The sequence below is a fragment of the Trematomus bernacchii genome, unplaced genomic scaffold, assembly GCF_902827165.1.
Source record: "Trematomus bernacchii unplaced genomic scaffold, fTreBer1.1, whole genome shotgun sequence".
Taxonomy (NCBI): Eukaryota; Metazoa; Chordata; class Actinopteri; order Perciformes; family Nototheniidae; genus Trematomus; species Trematomus bernacchii.
This window is the reverse complement of record NW_022987828.1, coordinates 2,694,249-2,715,063: the sequence shown is the minus strand read 5'-3', so window position 1 is coordinate 2,715,063 and position 20,815 is coordinate 2,694,249. Positions and strand designations below refer to the sequence as shown.

At 38.6% G+C, this 20,815-nt stretch overlaps 1 protein-coding gene across 2 annotated transcripts; it reads left to right on the top strand.

Moving 5' to 3' along the window:
- Positions 1–3,393: 3,393 nt before the first annotated feature.
- LOC117499830 (interferon-induced, double-stranded RNA-activated protein kinase-like) lies at positions 3,394–20,135 on the top strand. 2 transcript variants are annotated; one of them, XM_034152471.1, is made up of 15 exons: positions 3,394–3,549; positions 9,471–9,603; positions 9,910–10,043; positions 10,131–10,254; positions 15,524–15,573; positions 15,657–15,732; positions 16,166–16,197; positions 16,393–16,470; positions 16,916–17,035; positions 17,158–17,283; positions 17,363–17,567; positions 18,008–18,142; positions 18,597–18,698; positions 18,821–18,883; positions 19,930–20,135. In XM_034152471.1, exons 1-15 carry the CDS (start codon positions 3,440–3,442, stop codon positions 20,065–20,067), a joined length of 1,626 nt encoding a protein of 541 aa, XP_034008362.1. In that variant the 5' UTR covers positions 3,394–3,439; the 3' UTR covers positions 20,068–20,135. The 2 variants fall into 2 exon arrangements, with proteins under 2 accessions (XP_034008362.1, XP_034008363.1); XM_034152472.1 differs by lacking the exon at positions 16,393–16,470.
- The last annotated feature ends 680 nt before the right edge of the window (positions 20,136–20,815 follow it).

Here is a 20,815-nt window from a genome sequence, read left to right as displayed (position 1 = left end):
ATTTTTCTCATACTGCCTGCGTTGCAGCACCTCTTTTCACCCTCTGTCTGAAACCAGAGCCCAGTCTGCTCTGATTGGTTAGCTGGCCGCTGTTGTGAATGGTCAACCGCTTTGAGATGTCCCGCCCCTCAGCCTAAAGCGTACAATGTGTTGGCGTGTTAGTCAATAGAACTGCGAGTGTTACATAGTGATGTCATTATGTTACGGAAGTAAACAAAGGGGGTCCAATCAAGGCGTGTGTTGGAGAGAAACTCCCTCAGATCATTTACATGCACATACAGTACCAGTCAAAAGTTTGGACACACCTTCTCATTCGAAGGTTTTTATTTATTTTAATTTGTTTACATTGTAAATGAATACTGAAGACATCAAAACTATGAAAGAACACATATGGAATGTGAATATGTTTTATATTTTTTGATTATTCAAAGTAGCTCCCTTTTGCCTTGATGACAGCTTTGCACACTCTTGGCTTCTCTCAGTCAGATTCATGAAGTCGTCACATGGAATGGTTTTCCAACCGTCTTGAAGGACTTCCCAGAGGTGCTGAGCACTTGTTGGCTGCTTTTCCAGCACTCAGCGGTCCAACTGATCCCAAACCATCTCAATTGGGTTACGGTTTGGTGATTGTGGAGGCCAGGTCATCTGACGCAGCACACATTACTTTCCTTCTTAATCAAACAGCCCTCACATAGCCTGGAGGTGTGTTTGGGGTCATTGAGTTGTTCAAAAACAAATGATGGTCCCAGTAAGCGCAAACCAGATGGGATGGCATGGTGCTGCAGAATGCTGTGGTAGCCATGCTGGTTAACTGTGCCTTGAATTCTGAATAAATCACCAACAGTGACACCAGCAAACCCCCCCCCCCCCCCCATCACACTTCCTCCTCCATGCTTCACGGTGGAACCACACATGCAGAAACCATCCGCTCACCTTCTCTGCATCTCACAAAGACACAGCGGTTGGAACCAAAAATCTCAAATTTGGGGTCTGATGTCCATTCTTTGTGTTTCTTGGCCCAAACAATTCTCTTCTTCTTGTTGTTCATCCTCAGTAGTGGCTTCTTTGCAGCAATTGGACCATGAAGGCCTGATTCACGCAGTCTCCTTTGAACAGTGAATGTTGAGATTTGTCTGCGACTTGAGCTCTGGAAAGAATTTATGTGGGCTCTAATCTGAGGTGCTTTAATGTGTGGTTTCTGAGGCTGGTAACTCTGATGTATTTATCCTCTGCAGCAGTGGTAACTCTTGCTCTTCCTTTCCCGGGGGGGTCCTCATGAGAGCCAGTTTCATCATAGTGTTCGATGGTTTTTGCGACTGCATGTGAGGATACATTCAAAGTTCTTGAAATGTTACGGATCGACTGACCTTCATTTCTAGGAGGGTAATGATGGACGGTCGTTTCTCTTTACTGAGTTGAGTGGTCTTGCCATATTATGGATTACAACAGTAGTCAAATAGGGCTCTCCACTGTGCACTAACCCTACTGTACCTCTGCACAACACAACTGATGGTCTCAAACACATAGGCCCCGCTCACACGGGAATGTTTGCGTTTATGCACAGTATGCGTATTCAAAAAAGTCTTCCGTTCACATGCATTCGTTTCATTTAACGTGTCTGTTCAAACGAGGCCGCTGGAAACGCTGTAGTACATATGCCGGGACTGTAAGTGGCGCTGTAACTTCTGCCAAAATACACCAAAAGCAGCGAAGAAGGGCAGCCCAGCAGCCCCGCCGCAATGTTGCCATGGCTACCCTTCTGTTCATGCCCCGCGGTGTATTTAGCAACATGTAGTTCATGTAATTCTCCATGTCCACTTGTTGCTGATGGTTGTGGTAGAGGAGCTGTATATTTTTGCACTAATATCTGTAGCATGGTCAGTAGCAGTAGCACTAGCAGTAGCTACTGACAGGAGGAAGTGTGTGTGGCGATTGCTGGTATTCAGCGGGATATAGTAATTTCCTCAGCATATGGATAAATGCAACGGGGAAGTTAACTGAAAGAAACCGAATCTGTGGATATTGCATCGACCGACCAAGAAGCACGTCTCCGTGGAGAGGACCCGCTCAGAAAGAGAGATATTCTCTACAAACACCGGGTGAGATCCTCCTTTGTCAATATAATGGATCAATGCATGAAATCTGACTCTGTTTATTTTGTTTAAGGAGTATATTGGGCGTTAACAATTCTGGTTTGCCTTTTATAATATTATTTCATTCAAGAACCCCTTGTGCGTTTAATTAACACAGCTATTTTTGATAGTTGCTACAGCAGTGAGCAGGAGAGGTGGGGCTATCGTTATTTTTTCAGGAAATATTCGTATCGAGGTGATTACACGGACTCGGTTGACCCCCCAGAGCGTTTCGTTTGCAAATCTATCCACCTTGGGACCCGTTATCGTTTGTGGGGTCAGTTTCTATCGGCCTCGTGTAAATAATAGGGCTATACGCACGCGAAACTATGCAGATACAAGCCGTTTTCTCCTCGTGTAAACGGCGCCTAAGAAGGGAAGTAATTCCACAAATGAACTCTTGACAAGGCACACGTGTTAATTGAAAACCATTCCAGGTGACAACCTCACCAAGAGTGTGCAAAGCTGTCATCAAGGCAAAAGGGGGCTACTTTGAAGAATATAAAATATAAATCATATTCTGGATTGTTTAACACTTTTTTGTTTACTATCACATCTTTCATAGTTTTGATGTCTTCGGTATTAATTAATGTAAAAAATAATTGGTGTGAGAAGGTGTGTCTAAACTTTTGACTGGTAGGCCTACTGTAAACCTATACAGTAGTATAAAACTACAGGAAAGGGAAAAACCCCCAAAGCAGAATATTGCCCCCTTACCTAATATTGTGGGTTTTACAAATGAAATGTGAAATTCAATATTACCATTATTTTAAAAAGTAACTCACATATTATTCACATTTTTCCAACTGTTCTAAATAATCATGTGCTTGTCACTTTCTGTGTCTACTGTTTACATTTTATTAAATGCTGGAGATAGTCACATGTTTTGTACTGAATATGTAACGTTTCGAAATAAAAGAAAATGTATTTGGGTAAGAATGGTCATGCATCTACATTGAAATGTACAAGCACACACACTGTACTGTAGTAGTATTTTTCAATTATTCATGCACTGTCGTAGATAGAATCAAAGAAGATGACTTTTGAAATACAAAGGCAAAATTAAAACATTTTGGAAAAGGCAGTATATTAATTATCCAGTAGTAGGCGGTAATGCAATACTCGGATGCCAACCGCCTCTAAAAATCCCAAAAGAAGAAGAACAAGGAAATGGATGCAGCCAATGGCTAGGTTCGGGAGAAAAGGGCGGAGGTTTAAATCTCTGAGTTGAGGATCATGTTAGTCAGTGGTCGTTTGGCAGAAGACTACGTGCATCGGTGATTGTATTGTGCACCAAGGGTTTAAAAATGGGGAAAACGAAAAACTTCGTAGCACAACTGAAGAAACAAGCACGGAAAGCACGCTGGGAGTTAAAATATGAAGACGAGTGCTCTGAGGAACCTGAGCCCAATAAAAGGTGACTTAAGCTAAAACTGCTATGCTTGCTAGCTTCTTCGAAAGTTCTCGAAGCTACTGGGAGCTTCTGTTATGGAAAGTGTAGCATTTACCCAACATGGTCTTGCCAAACCAACTTCAACGTGTTGTTTACATGTAAAGTGTTTACTCTCGATGTAAGGGCATACTTCTGGATGTACTGTCACGTGTAAGAGGTTTTATCCTATGGGTATGGACTGCGATCAACTCAGTCGTCTCTCGCATTTGCTTGGTCAAATGAGCAGCTCTTCATTTTTGAGTGCGCGATTAATAGCGTCTTTACGGTAATCGCCGAGAAGCGGCACTGACGGTAGTAAAAGAGTAAAAGAACGCATGTTTTTTCTGCTTTTATTTGCGATACAAATAATTGTTACCATAAGTTCTTTAAAAAACTGACACTGTTTGACTCAGTCCTAGTTTGACTGCTACCAACAATAAAATGAAGTACTTTTTACTGTGGGGTTTTTCTGGGTAATACTCTCTCAAAGTCCCCTCCTGAGAACAAAATCATGCCACTTCTGCTATATTTGATGAGAGATAAAATACAATTGGTACTGTTGGACTCGGTACTTGTTAGACTACTACCACAAATAGAATTAAGTACTTTTACTGTGTACTTTTTAAGTAATATTCGTTTAAACTCCTGAGTACACAAATTAATGTTTTCTGCAATCTTTGATGAGAGATAAAATGATTTCTTGCAATAAGTTCTTAATAAAATTGGTACTGTTGGAATCAGTACTACTTGGACTACTACCACAAGTACAATCAAGTACTTTTACTGTGTACTTTTTTAGTAATACTCTGTCCAACTTCCCTCCCGAGTACAATAATTCATGTATTTGCTATATTTGATGAGGGATAAAATGATTTCTAGCCATAAGGTACTGTTGTACCGTGTACTTTGAGTAATCCTTTGTCAAACTCCCCTCCTGAGTAGTCCAAGTAGTACTTAGTCCAACAGTATCAATTTCACTAATAGTCCAGCAGATATGTGAAATATCTGAAAGAATTGTGCTTTTGATGATAAAAACATGAAATTTGGCACACTGTTAGAACATGCCCTAAGGAAGATTTTTGGCTATAGGGCCTTTGCAAATTTGTCCAATGGCGGCCATTTTGAAAATGGCCGCCATTGGACAAATTTGCAATGGGGGCCGTTTCTCAATCTCGAGTAAAGCTGCTCCAGAGCAACTATTTCAAGCATACTACGTCATCGAGTGCCGACGAAGTACTGTTCCAATGTCCAGCATACTTTCGAGGCTGCACATGTGTAGACTCCGCGGTCTTAAAATCCCCACAATGCTTTGCGCACGGACCAATTTCCCCAAATCTGTGGCGGAAAATGTAAGGCGGGGCCTCTCATATGATGCACACTTGCTCGCCTGTTCCACTCTTCGTTTTCCGAATGCCAGGAAGTATTCTTGCCTCGCTTCTGAAGCAAGATGCTCGGCAGACATGTGCTACCAAGCAAGCGTACTCGAGATTGAGAAACACCCATGGTCTAGCTGCAGCCGCAGCAAGTACACGACACGCCCCCTACACGACACGCCCACCTGACATGACACTACGGTGGCTGAGAGACATTGATACCGTACATGGCAGATTAAAAACGAATTGCAAATGTTATTGTAGCATTTTAAGCAACTATTAGGCAAATTAATTAATAATCTAGTCTATCCGTTTGAGACGCAACAGTATATGACTTTAAGCACAAATCATTTTGTCTAATTAATAAATTAAAACAAGGGGGCTTAGTAAACTTTATTTTTTAGTACACATAAAATAGGTAATGAGATCTATTAATTATGTATGTCTAACTGCTACACATGCATTTCTACATAAATGTAGATATTTATGAACATCTAAATATAGTTGTTAAAGGTTTTAAGATATAAATAATCACATCATGGGGTCATTAAGGTTTCAAACAGGTTCATGTAAGGTAGGCCTACTATAACATGAGCCTGTAGTTTGGTATGTTATTGATATGGGCTGGACACCCCTTCACAATGATCATCATTGACTTTTTTTTAGACCAAATTAGGAGGGCCAGTCAGGCCACTAATGAGCTCAATAATTCACATGTATTATTACTTTATAAATTAAGAGTACTAGGGGTCTATTTCAAAACCTTTGAAGGAATCGTCATGCATTCTGAATGTTTCTGTACTTTAAAAACATCATGGCTCAAGATCCTGTTTAAGATTATTCATACTAATTTGTGAATTTAACATCCATATTCACTCCTCAAAACTGAAACACCAACTTTTTTTTTTTAAAGCATTGCAGGCCTAAAGCTCCACGTCAGTGACCTATATTTAATTTCTTCCATCAAACTTTAAAAATGGCAAACAGCATGTTTTTAAAGATTTAATCTTTTAAGAAACAATATTAACTTTGAACAGAAGGGTTTAAAAACACGTTTTGAATGCAAATAAACTTGAAACATAAACCTATTTGTCATTTCAAAATTCACTTGTATTGTCTGCGTGAAAGGCACAGTAGGCTATGAGCGAATACATATCAACATTCAAAAATTATAAAGTCGTACAATATATAGGCTACCATGTGCTACTGTCTAGGATCAAGTATGGTGAGACTTTTCAGCCCGCGACCCCCAAAATAACAGTGCCAGAGACTGGCGACCCGACGGGATAGTGATCTCCAGTGTGCTGGGCAGTGTGGCGGCGGAGGGAGCCGAGGGCAACACCGGAGGAGAGGCAAGCGATGACCACAGCATCACCGTGGTGCAGATAGGGCAGAACGGGGAGTACCTGGGCACGGCCCGCCCCCCCCCCGCACAGACTGATGCCCCTTTCACACCGGCGCTTTTCCAGCTCCTGCTGGGAGCTAGAGCCTGAAAAGCGCCGGTTTTTCCTGTTCACACCGCAGCGGCGGCGCGTCATAGCTCCGGAATGCGGTTCACTTCCAGCTCCAAAAAGTTGTCGGTCCAGAGGCAAGAGCTTTGGAGCTATGACGCGGCGTCGCTTACGTCGCTTACGTCGAGGCGTGCAGGAAACCTTACTTTGACCATCCGTTCGCTGTTATTGATCATTGTGGAGAGCAGGCAGACGTTTTGTTTGTTATTATAGCAGCTATCGGATGGAATCAATACATGGGCTGTACAGGTTGTCATGTCCGACTATCACAAGTAGAATCATAATGAAAAATACGCCGGTAAAATGTGCCTGTAGAAAACGGCTTAGCAAGTAGTCAGTTTAGCTTCGGTTGCTATGCTAACATCACCCATGTTATACCAGAGAAACTTTCATAACAGCGTTGTGATGCCATACAGCGTCAATTCAGACTGACACCAAACAGCGTCAATTCAGACTGACACACATTCACTTAAGGGGAACTGGGGATATGTATCAGCTGCTTGTGTGACAGTCAGACAGTGAATACTTTAGAGCCGTGTGAGCTAACGGGAGAATAAACTCCCGTTGAAGAGCAGCCAGCACTGCAGCGGTCGGTAAATGCAGCTGAAACACATTAATAAACAATGAACCACGGCACTCTGGAGAAAAGTATAAGGTTGGAGAAGTCGTTATTTAATTTAATCTGGCTTCGTATGATTAAAAGCAACACGATCGTCGACCCGACGCAGTCCCCGGCCCGTTGTTGTTGTGGGAGAAAATCTCTCGGCAGCTCTGGGCGGTGTGAACAGAGCGGGAGCTGAAAAGGGAAACCGGAGCTGAACCAGAAAAGCTCTCGCTAGGAGCTAGAAAGGGAAAAGCGCTGGTGTGAAAGCCGCATATGGGGACTTGTTACACGGAGCCCATCACCGGGGAAGCTGCCGGACCGAGAGTTTGATCCTGCCTGCGGCGGCAGAAGGCGGTCTGCTCGGCCTGCCCTTGGCTCTGGGGTCCCTCCTTAAACAAATAAATAAAAACCTTTTAAATGAAACGTTCATCTTAACAGATAAGATTTGATCATTTATTTTAAACGTCAGGCCTACAGCATGGCCACAAACCCCATCTACAAACAGGCTCTGTCCTAATTACCTGATTGCATCCACCTGGGTTACTTGGCTCAACCAAATAACTTTATATAAGTTTACTTTAAACCACACTTAAAATAATAATATAATTATACATATGTAGGCCTACATGTCTACAGTATAGCAACTAATAAATGTTTTAAATAAATAAACATTCAAATGTGAAAGACTCCTTCAATGAATATTTAAAACTTACACAAAATCAGATTCTTGTAAAAATTAGAGTACATGCATTGTTCCATCTGTCAAGCTAAGATATACATATATCTTAGCTAAGATATATGTATCTTAGCTAAGATATACATATATCTTAGCTAAGATGTATATCTTAGCTCTTAGCTTGACATGCTCATCCAGTTAGCATGTATGCTAATAGGACATGCTCGCTCAGTTAGCATACACATATATTATTTATGTATTCCATTCCTTTAACTTGAATATTTAAAATACAAATTAGCAAAATAAACACAATTATACTGCGCTGAACAGCCAAATCGACAAACAACCGAGAACCTAAATAGAATGTAATTATATCTAAATCCACAAGACGTTAATTACCTGTACTCGGTGCGCCATATTGTCTGTTCTCTGTAAACCTCCATGTCTGATTAAATATCCTTGCGTCAGCGTCTCACGTGTTGGGCGCGCTCTCTGACCATATTTGGAAGTACAACTTCCTACAGGTTCAACCTCCACTGGCCGCAGCTGGACCCTTCTCCAAATTTGCGATGGCCCTATAGCCAAAAATCTTCCTTAGGGCATGTTCTAACAGTGTGCCAAATTTCATGTTTTTATCATCGAAAGCACAATTCTTTCACATATCTGCTGGACTATAAGAATTTATTGCAAAAAATCATTTTATCTCTCATCAAAGATGGCAGAAAACATGCATTATTGTACTCAGGGAGGGAGTTTGACAGGGGATTACTCAACAAGTACGCAGTAAAAACACTTAATTGTATTTGTGGTAGTAGTCTGAGTCCAACAGTACCAATTTTATTAAGAATTTATGGTAAAACATATTTTTATCGAAAAATATAGCACAAAAACATGCATTATTTTATTCTTGTACCGCGATTACCGTAAATACGCTATTAATCGCGCACTCAAACATGAAGAGCTGCTCATTTGACCAAGCAAATGCGAGAGACGGCTGAGTTGACCGCAGTGGGTATGGGCATAGCCAGTGACACTAAAAGACTAATTATATCCAGACTATAAGTACATGTGATGAATAAAGATGTGCAAGCTAGAACAAAAAAATACATCTGAACTAAATATAACACTGAACACAGCTATCATAGGAAATAAAGGGGATGACTGGTCTGACAAATATTACACTATATGAAAAGCAGTACATCCAAGACCACAACACTGAGGCAGTCATGTCAAAGCATTCACTTACATTATACCTACCTTGGGTCAATGTGCAGATATTATCCAATCTCTCCACATTTCAGTTAGACATGACGAATGGAACAACTTGTAATACAACAACATTGCATTCAACTTATTTTGTTTTAAAACCAACATTTGTTTTTGTTTTTATTCTCATACTACAATGAAAATAAACTGCACCCTTGGGTTTCTTGAGACATACGGACAAGCCAAAAAGATGCAACTTATAGGCTATGTTGATACAAATAATGAAAGGATCACTATTACTTTGTAGTATATTTGTAATTTCATATGTTAAGATCTGAATCTATCTATCAACCTGTTACGGCCCCCGTTATTTAAATAAAATAATCTATGATGAAAACATAGCATAAGCATTAAATAAAATCATCTTATATATATAAACACACATACACATTGCTAATTAATTGTGTATTTTTTATTGTGCAACACTGTCACAAGGCATCTTGACTATAACTATATGTTTTACCACTCTTCATTAGATTCTTCACGAGGGCTGTGGTCAATGGTCAATCCTTTCCCTTTTGTGTGGGAAATAACCCAATGGAAGCCAAGCAGAATGCAGCTAAAAGTGCCCTGAGAGGTTTGAGAGAGAAGGAGAATCCCAAACCAGTGGTAGGATGCTTGTTTGTAAAATGTTTTTTTTAAATGGTCTGCGTATAAGATAATTCTCGCATGAACATACATTTGATTAATTACTTTCTAACCTTACATTTTTTTTTGATGAAGAGCTTGACACTATACATGAGATAGTAGTTTATTATTGATGTATGTTAATGGCAGTATTTTCTTGTGTACGTTATTTGTTTTTGTTCTTCTTTCCATCATCTTGCATTTATTGTCCGGATGTGCCTACTTTGTTAATATTGTTTGTGAAATGTAGCTCTTCGGATTTATTCTTTTTTTTTTTTTGACTTTCAGACAGAAAAAGCTGCAAAAGTTCCTCAGAAAACGGCCACTAAAGTTTTAGGCGTGCTAAATGAAAATGTTCCGAAGGACAGGGTGAATATAAAAGCTGGGCAATCAACCAGACGGGAACCACATGATGCTCCCCAGTAAGTCTCCACATGGCACCCAAACATAATTTGTGGCTGTTAATTCAAAATCTTAAAATGCATCAAATCCTGTTTGTGTAACAATAGATGCTCTAGCTTTGTGGTTGGTGATAAGGGGCATCCAGCTGTTCCAGGAAAACCAATGAAGGAAGCTAAGGAGGAAGCAGCCAAGTTGGAAAGATATGCAACCTTTTTCAGTAGAACTACAGAGGTAAGTTATACACATGCACACTAGGTCTCCTCAATCAATTAAAGCACTTTAAAATGCATAAGTCTAGGTCATTAATCATTTAAATTGGATTATGATATTCAAAGGATCTAGGTGGCTCTTACAAAATAAAACTGTACTGAATTCTACTTATAAAATGTCAACATTTGATTTTTAGATGTAGTTATTAGGCTAAAAAAGTGCTCCTCGGCTGACCTTGGGCCTCACTTATGAAACTGTGTAGGGTCGCATTCACACCTAATAGTCCGCTTCTTTACCAGACGCGAGATGGTTACATTGTTTTATTTTTTTAAAGGTTCGGTATGCGTTCACACAGGCAAACCTCAAACGTACTTTAAACTATCAACAAAGTCATGTGCACGGAAATGCTGTTCAACAATTGGTCAGACATTAAGGGGGTAAAAATGCAAATCCCTGCAATTTCTACCGTAGCCTCCACCATGGAGCATTTGCAGTTTATTTTCATGCTGCTGTTGGAGAGCATATCAACAGACTTTAGCGGACGGCGCTCACACCGACCCAAACGAACCGCACCAAGGGGTTAATTTTGTATTCGATTCAACTGTACTAAACAAGACTGGTGTGAACGCGACCTAGGATTCAAGTCGAAAGCTTGCGAATGAACGAAACTCAAGTGGTTTCGCTCAAAAAATTATCTACGCATGCAATTATTCAACCCAGTCTCACGGCATTTCGTGTTATAGTTAGAGATGTCCCGATCCGATCACGTGATCGGGGATCGGAGCCGATCACGTGATTTTCAAAAGATCGGAATCGGGAGAAAAAAATCGGGGATCGGGATTTTTTTTTTTTTTTTTTTATAAAATATTTTTATTTTATTTAATGTTACAAAACAAAAATGACCATGTTCACGTCTTAAAGTCATCCTGAGGCCTTAGTTTTGGTTTAAAATTACACAACATCATGTATGTGTTGCTTCTTTTGGGCTTGTTTTCATAGACCTGGTTGCTTATTTCTCTCAAATCTGGCAACAGAGTGGGCAGGGCGCAGTGTCTAATAGTAGCAGTAAGCTAACAAGAGGCTACGTTCAGCTGGTGACTCGGGAGTCGGGACAGAGAAAATGTCAGGAGTTTGGAAGTATTATAAAATTGAAAGCGAAGGCAGTGTAACAGCCAGATGCAATGTTTGCAAGGCGGAGGTTCCGCGTGGTGGAAAGAACAGAGCTACGTTCAACACGACCAATCTAATACGCCACCTGAGAAACAAACACCAACAACAACACGACGAGTACACAGCGGCCACTCAGGTAACGGCACTGAAACAACCGACACTTTCAGAGACTTTTAAAAGGAAAGAGAAACTGCCCCAGAACAGTGAAAAGGCCAAAAAAATAACCGCCAAGATAGCTGAATTCATCGCGTTGGATGACCAACCTTTTTTTTCTCTTAATGCATTGCATAAAGATCGGATCGGGAAAAATCGGTATCGGCAGATTGTCAAAATCAAATGATCGGAATCGGATCGGGAGCAAAAAAAGGTGATCGGGACATCCCTAGTTATAGTCATGACATTTAATCTATTGATTCGTGTTCACCAACACGATTTTCCCCTTTTTTTTCGTGTCACACAGAACGATATTAAAAGCAATGTATTTCTATTGGTAGTGTGTTTCGTGCCTGCACCACGTCTTTTTGTCTGGTCGGGTCTTGGCAGACCGGAAGCTGTGGGGTTCATAAAAACATGTTCTTTATACAGTCTATGGTTCTTACTCAATATCAAGCCACGATTATTGTTTTTAATTTTAAATCTTATAATGTCTGACTTTTTTTGCCATCAGTGAGGAAAAGAAATGGGGCTCAGAGCCTCAGAATACGGAAATCTGTATTTTTTTTTTAAATCTTTTTTTCCTTCTAATTTGTTATTCTTTTCTAAATAACACACTGTTATTTACTCAACAATAACACACAATTATCCTTGTTTTTATTTATTTGTTTAATTCTATAATCTCTGGCTTTTTTGGCGTCCGTCAGGAACTGAATTTCAAAATAAAATAACCGGAAACGGATACACAGCCACTGAACTGATTACCCAAGATCCTCAGCTATGGTTTAAGCTCGCTGATTGGATTGTTTAGCCGCAATGCACGTTGGGATATGGTGTTTATGCAATATGAAATCAAAAAAGCATTTTAAAAAAAGAAAATAATACTTAAAACCGAGTGTGCTTGCTTTTCTCTTTGAAAGTCATCACATAACGGCATTGTAATACACGGTTCGTCTGCATTAAATATTACACATCTGCCGTAGTTCTTTATTTATAGAGCCCTGATGAGAAGACTTCTAGACAAACTGGAAAAACTGCCACAGAAACTGAATACGTGACGTGGATCATAAATATATCAGCAATTAAATAACATCTTCAATTTCTCTTCCCACAATACGTCTCCTTGCAGTATCAATACTAAATCGGCTGACTTTTATATTTGATCCAATTCGTAGATAGGTTATATTTACACCATAACGGTGCACAGCTGATATAAAAGGACTTGTAGTTTTTAAAGATATTACTGATTTTCTTTGAATATAAGAATGTAAATACTGAGTTGAAAGAATAGTCAGGGGTTTTGGGTGATGGGAGACACATCTATGGATTCAGAATTTCAATAGCTTACCATTAAATGATGGATATTTATTTTATATTAATGTGTAGAAGTAAAACATGTGAAATAATATAGCAATATGCTGTAAAATTACACATCTTGAGATGTTATACATACATAAGTGTCCTACACTAATAATACAAAGTTATTATGGCTGTGTGTACCTTGTGTGCACCGCCTAGTGGTTAAAGCACGTTATTGAATTATTGTTTTAATGTGTTATATTTGATGAAAAAAATATTAAGAGTACATACTTTCATAGGGGGAAAGTAGGAGGTCAATGATAGAAATATAGAATATAAAAAATCAAGAAGATACTGTAAGTGATCTCTACAATAAAACAGTTTAGTGCAGGATGTACAAAGATATTAACAGGAGGATGTGCAAAACAGAAAAACTAATTAACCTTTATTTAAACATTAAATAATACTTTAGATTAAGGTCTTTTAAATTAGAAAAAAGCTTTGGGGGTATCTACAGATAAATATTAAGCCTGACAAAGTACTTATTTTAACTGATATTATACATATGAGTTATACTCTTATGTATGTAGATAGTATAAGAAATGTGCAGAATATGACAGTTTAATGGTGGAGGTATACACACATATTGATAGATGTCTTGAGGAACCTGCGACCCAAGTTTTTCATTCATTGCATAACTACACCGTAGTTGTGTATATGATATGTCAATAAACCTTTGAAAATCTTGAAATCTTGAAAGGGATATGCAAAATAGCCATTATATACAGTCTTTAATTAACTATTAGTAGAGAATAACGAGTAATGAATATACTTTATAGGGATCTGCAGATAAATGTTTAGTCTTCTGGGGGGGGGCTGGTCCCGTTCGAATCCAGTTTTGGTTAGTCTGCCGTGGTTTCGTTCCATTTCAAAGAGCTGTTTGACGCTCGGCGTAACCTTGGCGCACTGCCACTCCAACATCCAATCCCAGAGCTTGAAGATTAATCACGGTAGCTGGGGATTATGGGTAGTGTAGTGTCTTGGGCCATCGTAAACTCCGAAATGTTTTTCGGATTTCATATTGCGTTAACACCATATCCCAACGTGCATTGCGGCTAAAACATCCAATCACCGAGCTTAAACCATAGCTGAGGATCTTGGGTAATCAGTTCAGTGGGTGTGTATCGCAATGATGCTCGAAATGTTCCATATAGGCCTACGTCTGTTTCCGGTTATTTTTATTTTGAAATTCAGTTCCTGACGGACGCCAAAAAAGCCAGAGATTATGGAATTAAACAAATAAATAAAAACAAGGATAATTGTGTGTTATTGTTGAGTAAATAACAGTGTGTTATTTAGAAAAGAATAACAAATTTAGAAGGAAAAATAGATTTAAAAAATACAGATTTCAGTATTCTGAGGCTCTGAGCCACATTTATTTTCCTCACAGACGACAAAAAAAGTCCGACATTATACGATTTAAAATAAAAACAATAATCGTGGCTTGGTATTGAGTAAGAACATGTTTTTATGAACCCCACAGCTTCCGGTCTGCCAAGACCTGACCGGACAAAAAGACGTGTTGCAGGCACGAAACACACTACCTATAGAAATACATTGCTTTTAAAATCGTTCTGTGTGGGGAAAATCGTGTTGGTGAGCACGAATCAATAGATTAAATGTTGTGACTATAACACGAAATGCCTTGAGACTGGGTTGAATTCTAACATTGGCTTCCCCTTTTAAAATATCACAATCGACTCAAAATGTGATACCCATTTGGGCTCCAAACACAACTCCCACGACTGCGCATAAATATCTATTACTGCATGAAGGCGATCATGGCCTAAAAAGCTAATTTCACATTCTGTGTAATGTGGAAATTCCACAACATAATCACCTTCTGCTGAGAAATTACCAAATATAGAAGCAAAAATGAAGTTGTGTTATTTGATCAAGTCTAAAAGCATTTAACGGATCAATTTCTGCTGAAAGGACAGATCCCCGCCCCACCGTGTGCTACTGGGATCTGATCATGAGTACAAAGAAACACAGGGCATTTATAAAGGAATCAGGAAACTAAATACACATTACATTTTTTCATTTCAAACCTTTATTTATCCAGGAGTATCCCATTGAGATCATTGATCTCTTTTTCAAGGGAGACCTGCTCAAGTAGGTTCCACATGAAACATTAAAACATAAACAGAACAACAAAAAGGACATCATACAGCATCATTACAGGGATTACAATTTACATAACTATCCACATGAACAAGTACCAACAGCTTCCGATTGAGTAGCATCCAACCGAGCTTTAAAAACATTTAGTGGCACCAGATTTCTCAGTTTCCATTTAAATTGCTGACTATTCCAAGACAGTGGAGCTGCGCATCTAAATGCTATCTTCCCTAAGACAGTCCTAGCAGTTGGCACATTTCATAAAACCACAGCATGCGATCTCAGGCAGTAGCCACTTACAATTTTACGAAACCGGACAATGGTCACAGTAGCTCCCTACTGCCTGTCAAATGCTAACGTACACAGGAACAACAGACGTGTTACACAAGGGAAGAAACCTCAGGGTCACAGCAAAAAAGAGGCCAGCATGACAACTTTGAGACAAATTATAACTTAAAGAGACTATGCCTTTCTATTTTCTTTTTAGACCTCCTCCGGGAATGATGACGTTGCTGCAGCCAGACCACCAACTACACTGCAAGTCACTGACTAATGATAACATTGAATTTAATTAATCAAAACACGATACGTTACTAATGTCTCTGTCTGTATTCTCCAAGGGCCTCCTGTGATGCAAAATCAAAAGGCGTGCCAATGACTGACTTCACCAATTCATCAAGACCTACCGAGGATGAGGTCAGTCATTCTTTCATCCTTAATCTCTAGGGTTCTGGAAGGGAAAATCAATAATATAGTTCTCAGATTATCTTCAGAGAACCTGAGTTGAGTCAAGGCTCCAAAAGGGTTCATATCTGTACAAAGACATGGAATACTGGTAAACTGTAAGAACACCCTTTTTTCTGTAACTAGAAAGAGCTGCCAACTTAACTTGATGTTTTAGACACTCCTTTTTATTCAAGGATGTATTATCATGTGGTCCTGGCCCGTTATCGGTGGAAATAATCCCCAAAAAATGAAACACAAAATGTACGTCTTGGGTAATTCTTATCAGTAAGTTAACTTTCTATTTACCCTAGCAAGATGTTAAACAATTTGATACGTCTATGTAAATGCTGCTTTAATTTGACTGGCATCAACATCTATATTTCCTTTTTTTTTTTTTTTAAAGGAACAAGATCCTGTTGTGAGGCCCAAAACACGGTAAATCACCTTGAAGGCTGCAGTACATATGGTTTCACAAAATTATAATATTGGTGCTTTTCATTTGATTTATATCTTGTTAGAATCGCAAAAGGTTTCCAAGATGACTAGCAAAGCAGCACTGGGGTATAGTGAGCCTGTTGGAGATTTAAACCATTTTAAAGATTAATGAACCGTTTTTTTCTATGATCTAAGTTCTAAATCAGAGAATCAGGAAGTGAAAACAGGAAACTGTCCCAATGATAAGACATCAACCAAATCAGAAATGTCAAGGTATGGAAAATTCAAACATTAAGGTATAGTTTTGTTTGGCTGTTTTATACAATTAAAGGTGGGGTATGTAATTTATTTCAGAAACACTTTGTTATATTCCCGATATCTTAACTCTTAACATCCCGATCGCAATGAATATCTTAAGTGCTTTGACAATAAATACATAAAAAATTTCATCTGTGGAAGCTTCAGCGCTGTAAAAAGCACGACCAATCATTTTAGCCGGCCCGGCTAAAATAACTGGATGGCCTACCTGCCTGTCAGCCTTCCATCTGTGCACGTTCGTGTGTGTTGGAGGAGGGGCTCTGTAAGGAAGTCTGAAGGAAGAGGCAGATTTTCTCCGGTTGTGTACTTTGAAATTCTAGCGCACTCGAGCTGGTTTCTCCAAAATGACATACCCCACCTTTAATATACAATAATAAATACTTTTTTTTTCTTTCACTAGGTTTACATCAGACTTTGACTGCATAGAGAATATGGGCGAAGGAACCTATGGTCAAGTTTTTAAGGCAATAGAAAAACTGACTGGGAAGAATCATGCAATAAAGATTGTACAATGTGGAGAGTAAGTCAAACATTATAATTACGTTGCATGTTTTTTATTAGACTTTTCCCAGTGCAATATAACATTTAAAGATGATGTGCAAAAAAAGTAAAGTTAAAGTAAAGCTATTTTCTTCTCCTTAGTATTGAAAAAGCTCTGCCAGAGGTGAAGACATTGATAAAACTCCTTCACGAGAACATTGTGCGATACTTCACCTGTTGGTTGGAGGATTCAGGATACAGTCCAGATGAGAGTGGCAGCTCTACACAGTAAGCGACAATCCGATATCCAATAAAGATACGTATTTGAGGTATGCACTTCTTCATTTGTCTTTTCTTTCTCCTCCAGGCGTTCTATCAATCCATCGATAAGGTACCTATATATTCAGCTGGAGTTGTGTGATTACACACTCAGAGTGTGGATAGACGAGAAGAATGAAGAGAAATCTCTGCGAGACTCCAAGAGAAGAGAAGAGGCTCTAACTAAGTTTCAGCAAATAGTCAGAGGAGTCGAGTACATTCACTCTAAGATGCTCATCCACAGGGACCTGAAGGTAAGAGAAAGTGGAGGGAAATGATCATGAAAACTGCTTGTTCTCAATTAAGACACTTACTTTAGTAAACTGCTATGTCGTATAATGTGAAAACTGCAAACGGCTGCTGTGCCCTCAGAGAAAGTGTAAATTCTCGCCGTCTAGCAATGTTGTCGTTTTTGCAGTCAGTCTGCTGTATTAACCCAATAATATTACTGGTGGCTGCTTTGAGAAGTGTAGAGGTGCATATATAAGATAGTGTAATAAGCCCACATGTATAACTTTTATTTTTATTATGCTGTGTTGTTGAGGTTGCCCCATCCTGGTTCTCGTAGTGCACTGCATTTTTCCATACTTCTCAGTTTTAACCCATTCATGTATTAAAAAAAGCAAGTGTAAATCCAAAAGTACGCATATTGAGACACAACATACACGTTTGTTTATTTATTTCCCGTGTTTAGCCTGCCAACATCATGATTGGGCAAGATGGACAAGTGAAAATCGTAGACTTTGGTATGGTCACATATGACAACGATGCTGAGAACCTGAGGGAGAGATTGTACAAAGGAACCCGTTCATACATGGCTCCTGAGCAGGTGAGATGTTCTGTACTGACACATGTCAAAGGGAGAGCTGGGAAGGTTTTACCAAATTTAAAATGTGGGTTATAGCCAGTTTTGTAGGACCATTGAAGAAAAATATGCTGAGAATTTCTTGCAGTGCTGGCATATTAAATGGCAAGTGGTGATGTCTGTAGTCTGACTAGGTTGATACAACTTTGCAAATTTGATGATGTGGTTGCTTGACAATTAAAACCCCCCTATCACTAATTTAAGATTTCTCGCAGATTTTAAATGTTTTAATCTCAGCCACTTTAATATCTTAAAAATATCAGACTGGTTTCAATAACCATTGGATTAGATTCATGCATTGACTTTAATACATATATACTTCATACATGTGGATATTAAACATAAACTTAAGATATATATACTGTACAGCTGCATCTTGCCTTCTTGTCAATATTGTGTTTGTATTGTATCAAAACAGAAAAGGCAAAAGACTTATGACCGAAAAGTTGATATCTTTCCTTTGGGGTTGATATACTTTGAACTCCTCTGGAAAATGCCCACGGGTCATGAAAGGGCCGTGGTGAGTTTTCTCGCTACGATTCAAAATTCTGCTAACTGTGTAAACTATTTCAGTTCATCAGAACATGATGGAGCAGATTTTTCAGTTCTTTCATTACAGTAACACATCCTTTCACTGCACAGGTTCTGACCGACCTCAGAGAGCAGACATTTCCCAAAGAGTTTCAACACAATTTCTACCAAGAGGTCTGTTATTTTTGTACATTTTGTCAATGTACATGCAAATTAGTTGTTTAGTATGTTAACATGCTCTTAACCCTCTTGTGTAACTAGGGACATGTTACGCTTTTAAACTTTTCAATCATTTTAGCTGTGTTAATGCATAGGACATTAGCAAGGCTGTGAGATTTTCTATTTTATGTTGGAAGTTCAACCGTGTCTCTTATAATAAATCTATCTTAAAGTTTACAAAAAATGTAACACTCAGACCCTTAAGGAAACAAAAAAATTACTATAATACATTAAAACCAATCTATTTAATTAGTCTTTCAATCTAGAGCCCTGACTTTAAAATTGTAGTTTTTACTATTTTCCACCAATTTCAGCCATGATTGCCATACGCTGCAAAAATATTTGTTTATTGCACAAACAATTATATTTTCAATCTGCATTTAAAATTAAACTTTGTCTGTTTTCCCGGTGATTTCAATATGTATGAAATACGGCTGAGTGCAGTAATACTGCAGTTTCATTACATTTCTTAATGCCAGTGTTGGAACGTAACCAAGTGTGATTACTCAAGTACTCTACAAAAGTACATTTGGAGGAGCTTGTTATTTATATTTTATGCTAATTTATACTTCTACTCCACTACAATTTGGATGCAAATATTGTACTTTTACTCATACTTTTAATTTATGGCTTTTGCTGCTTTAATTTATCACTACAGGTCAAGTGACCCAGCAGCACATGAAGTAATTCAAATAAACTTTATCTTTATCAAGGATAACATTTAAAATGATGAACACATTAATTAATTAATCATTATTATACAATAATTTAATAGATATTATTCTGAAATGGGTCATCCTGCATAAGGATTTTTAATTCTTGTACTTAAAGTATATTGTGATACCTAATACTCTTGTACTTTTACTTGAATTTTGAATGCAGTACCGAGTATGTTAACACTGTATTAGTGCTAATTTAAATTAAGTAAAACATCCGAGTACTTCTTCCACCTCTGCTTGATGCAACAGAGATCTAAGTACCTGTTATTTTTTTCTTTTTAGTACTTAGTAATAAAGCCAATGCTGTGTGAGAAGCCAGAACAGCGACCTGAAGCAAGTCAGCTCAACGCCGTCTTGAAAAAGATCTCCGATAGCTTCGACATTGAAGAAATGCAACGTCGCGGAAGCAGGAGTATCTGATCCTATGATCCTGTTGCCACACTGCCTCCCTAACTTCCAGAATGACACCCCCCCCCCCCCCCCCCCCCCCCCCCTTCTCCACTCTCTGTGTTTTAATATCCTATGCAAACTGTACTCCTGCCTACAGCCTGCTCTCTGTATGATTGACTGAACTATTTTCCAAGAAATACAATATGACAGACAGCTGAATGGTTTGATTATTTATTCACCTTTGATGAATAAAAATGGTATTGCAAAAAAACAAGATGCATGCATATCTAACAGAGATAAATTACCAAAAATTCATGTCTAGAGCATTGCAACTTTAGAAATAAATAAATACATTTTATATATAACTGCCATTATCTTTAAATTATGCAAAATCCACTTTGTCATGTCTTTTATACATAAACATGTGTCCCCTCTGTGTAAAGAGATTCTGAAAGTTTCAGGAAAAAAGATTTCCATTTATATAAAAACCTGTCTGAAAATGAGATCAGATTTTGGCAGCTTTATGATGTCATAACGATTTTTTGGCTTGTGTAACCATTAGCCAATCACCAACCAAGGTAAATATCTCTCAGAGGGGCGTGGGGAGTGGCACCTTATTTTCATCTAAAGTAAAAGACAGAGAATCAGCACTTTTAAAACGGCTGAAACAGAGGGGATTATGGGATGCTACAATGCATGATCTGTTTGGTGTTTTGAGCCAAACATTTCAGAGACATGTTTTGTATATATCTGAGACCTATAATATATTGATGAAAAA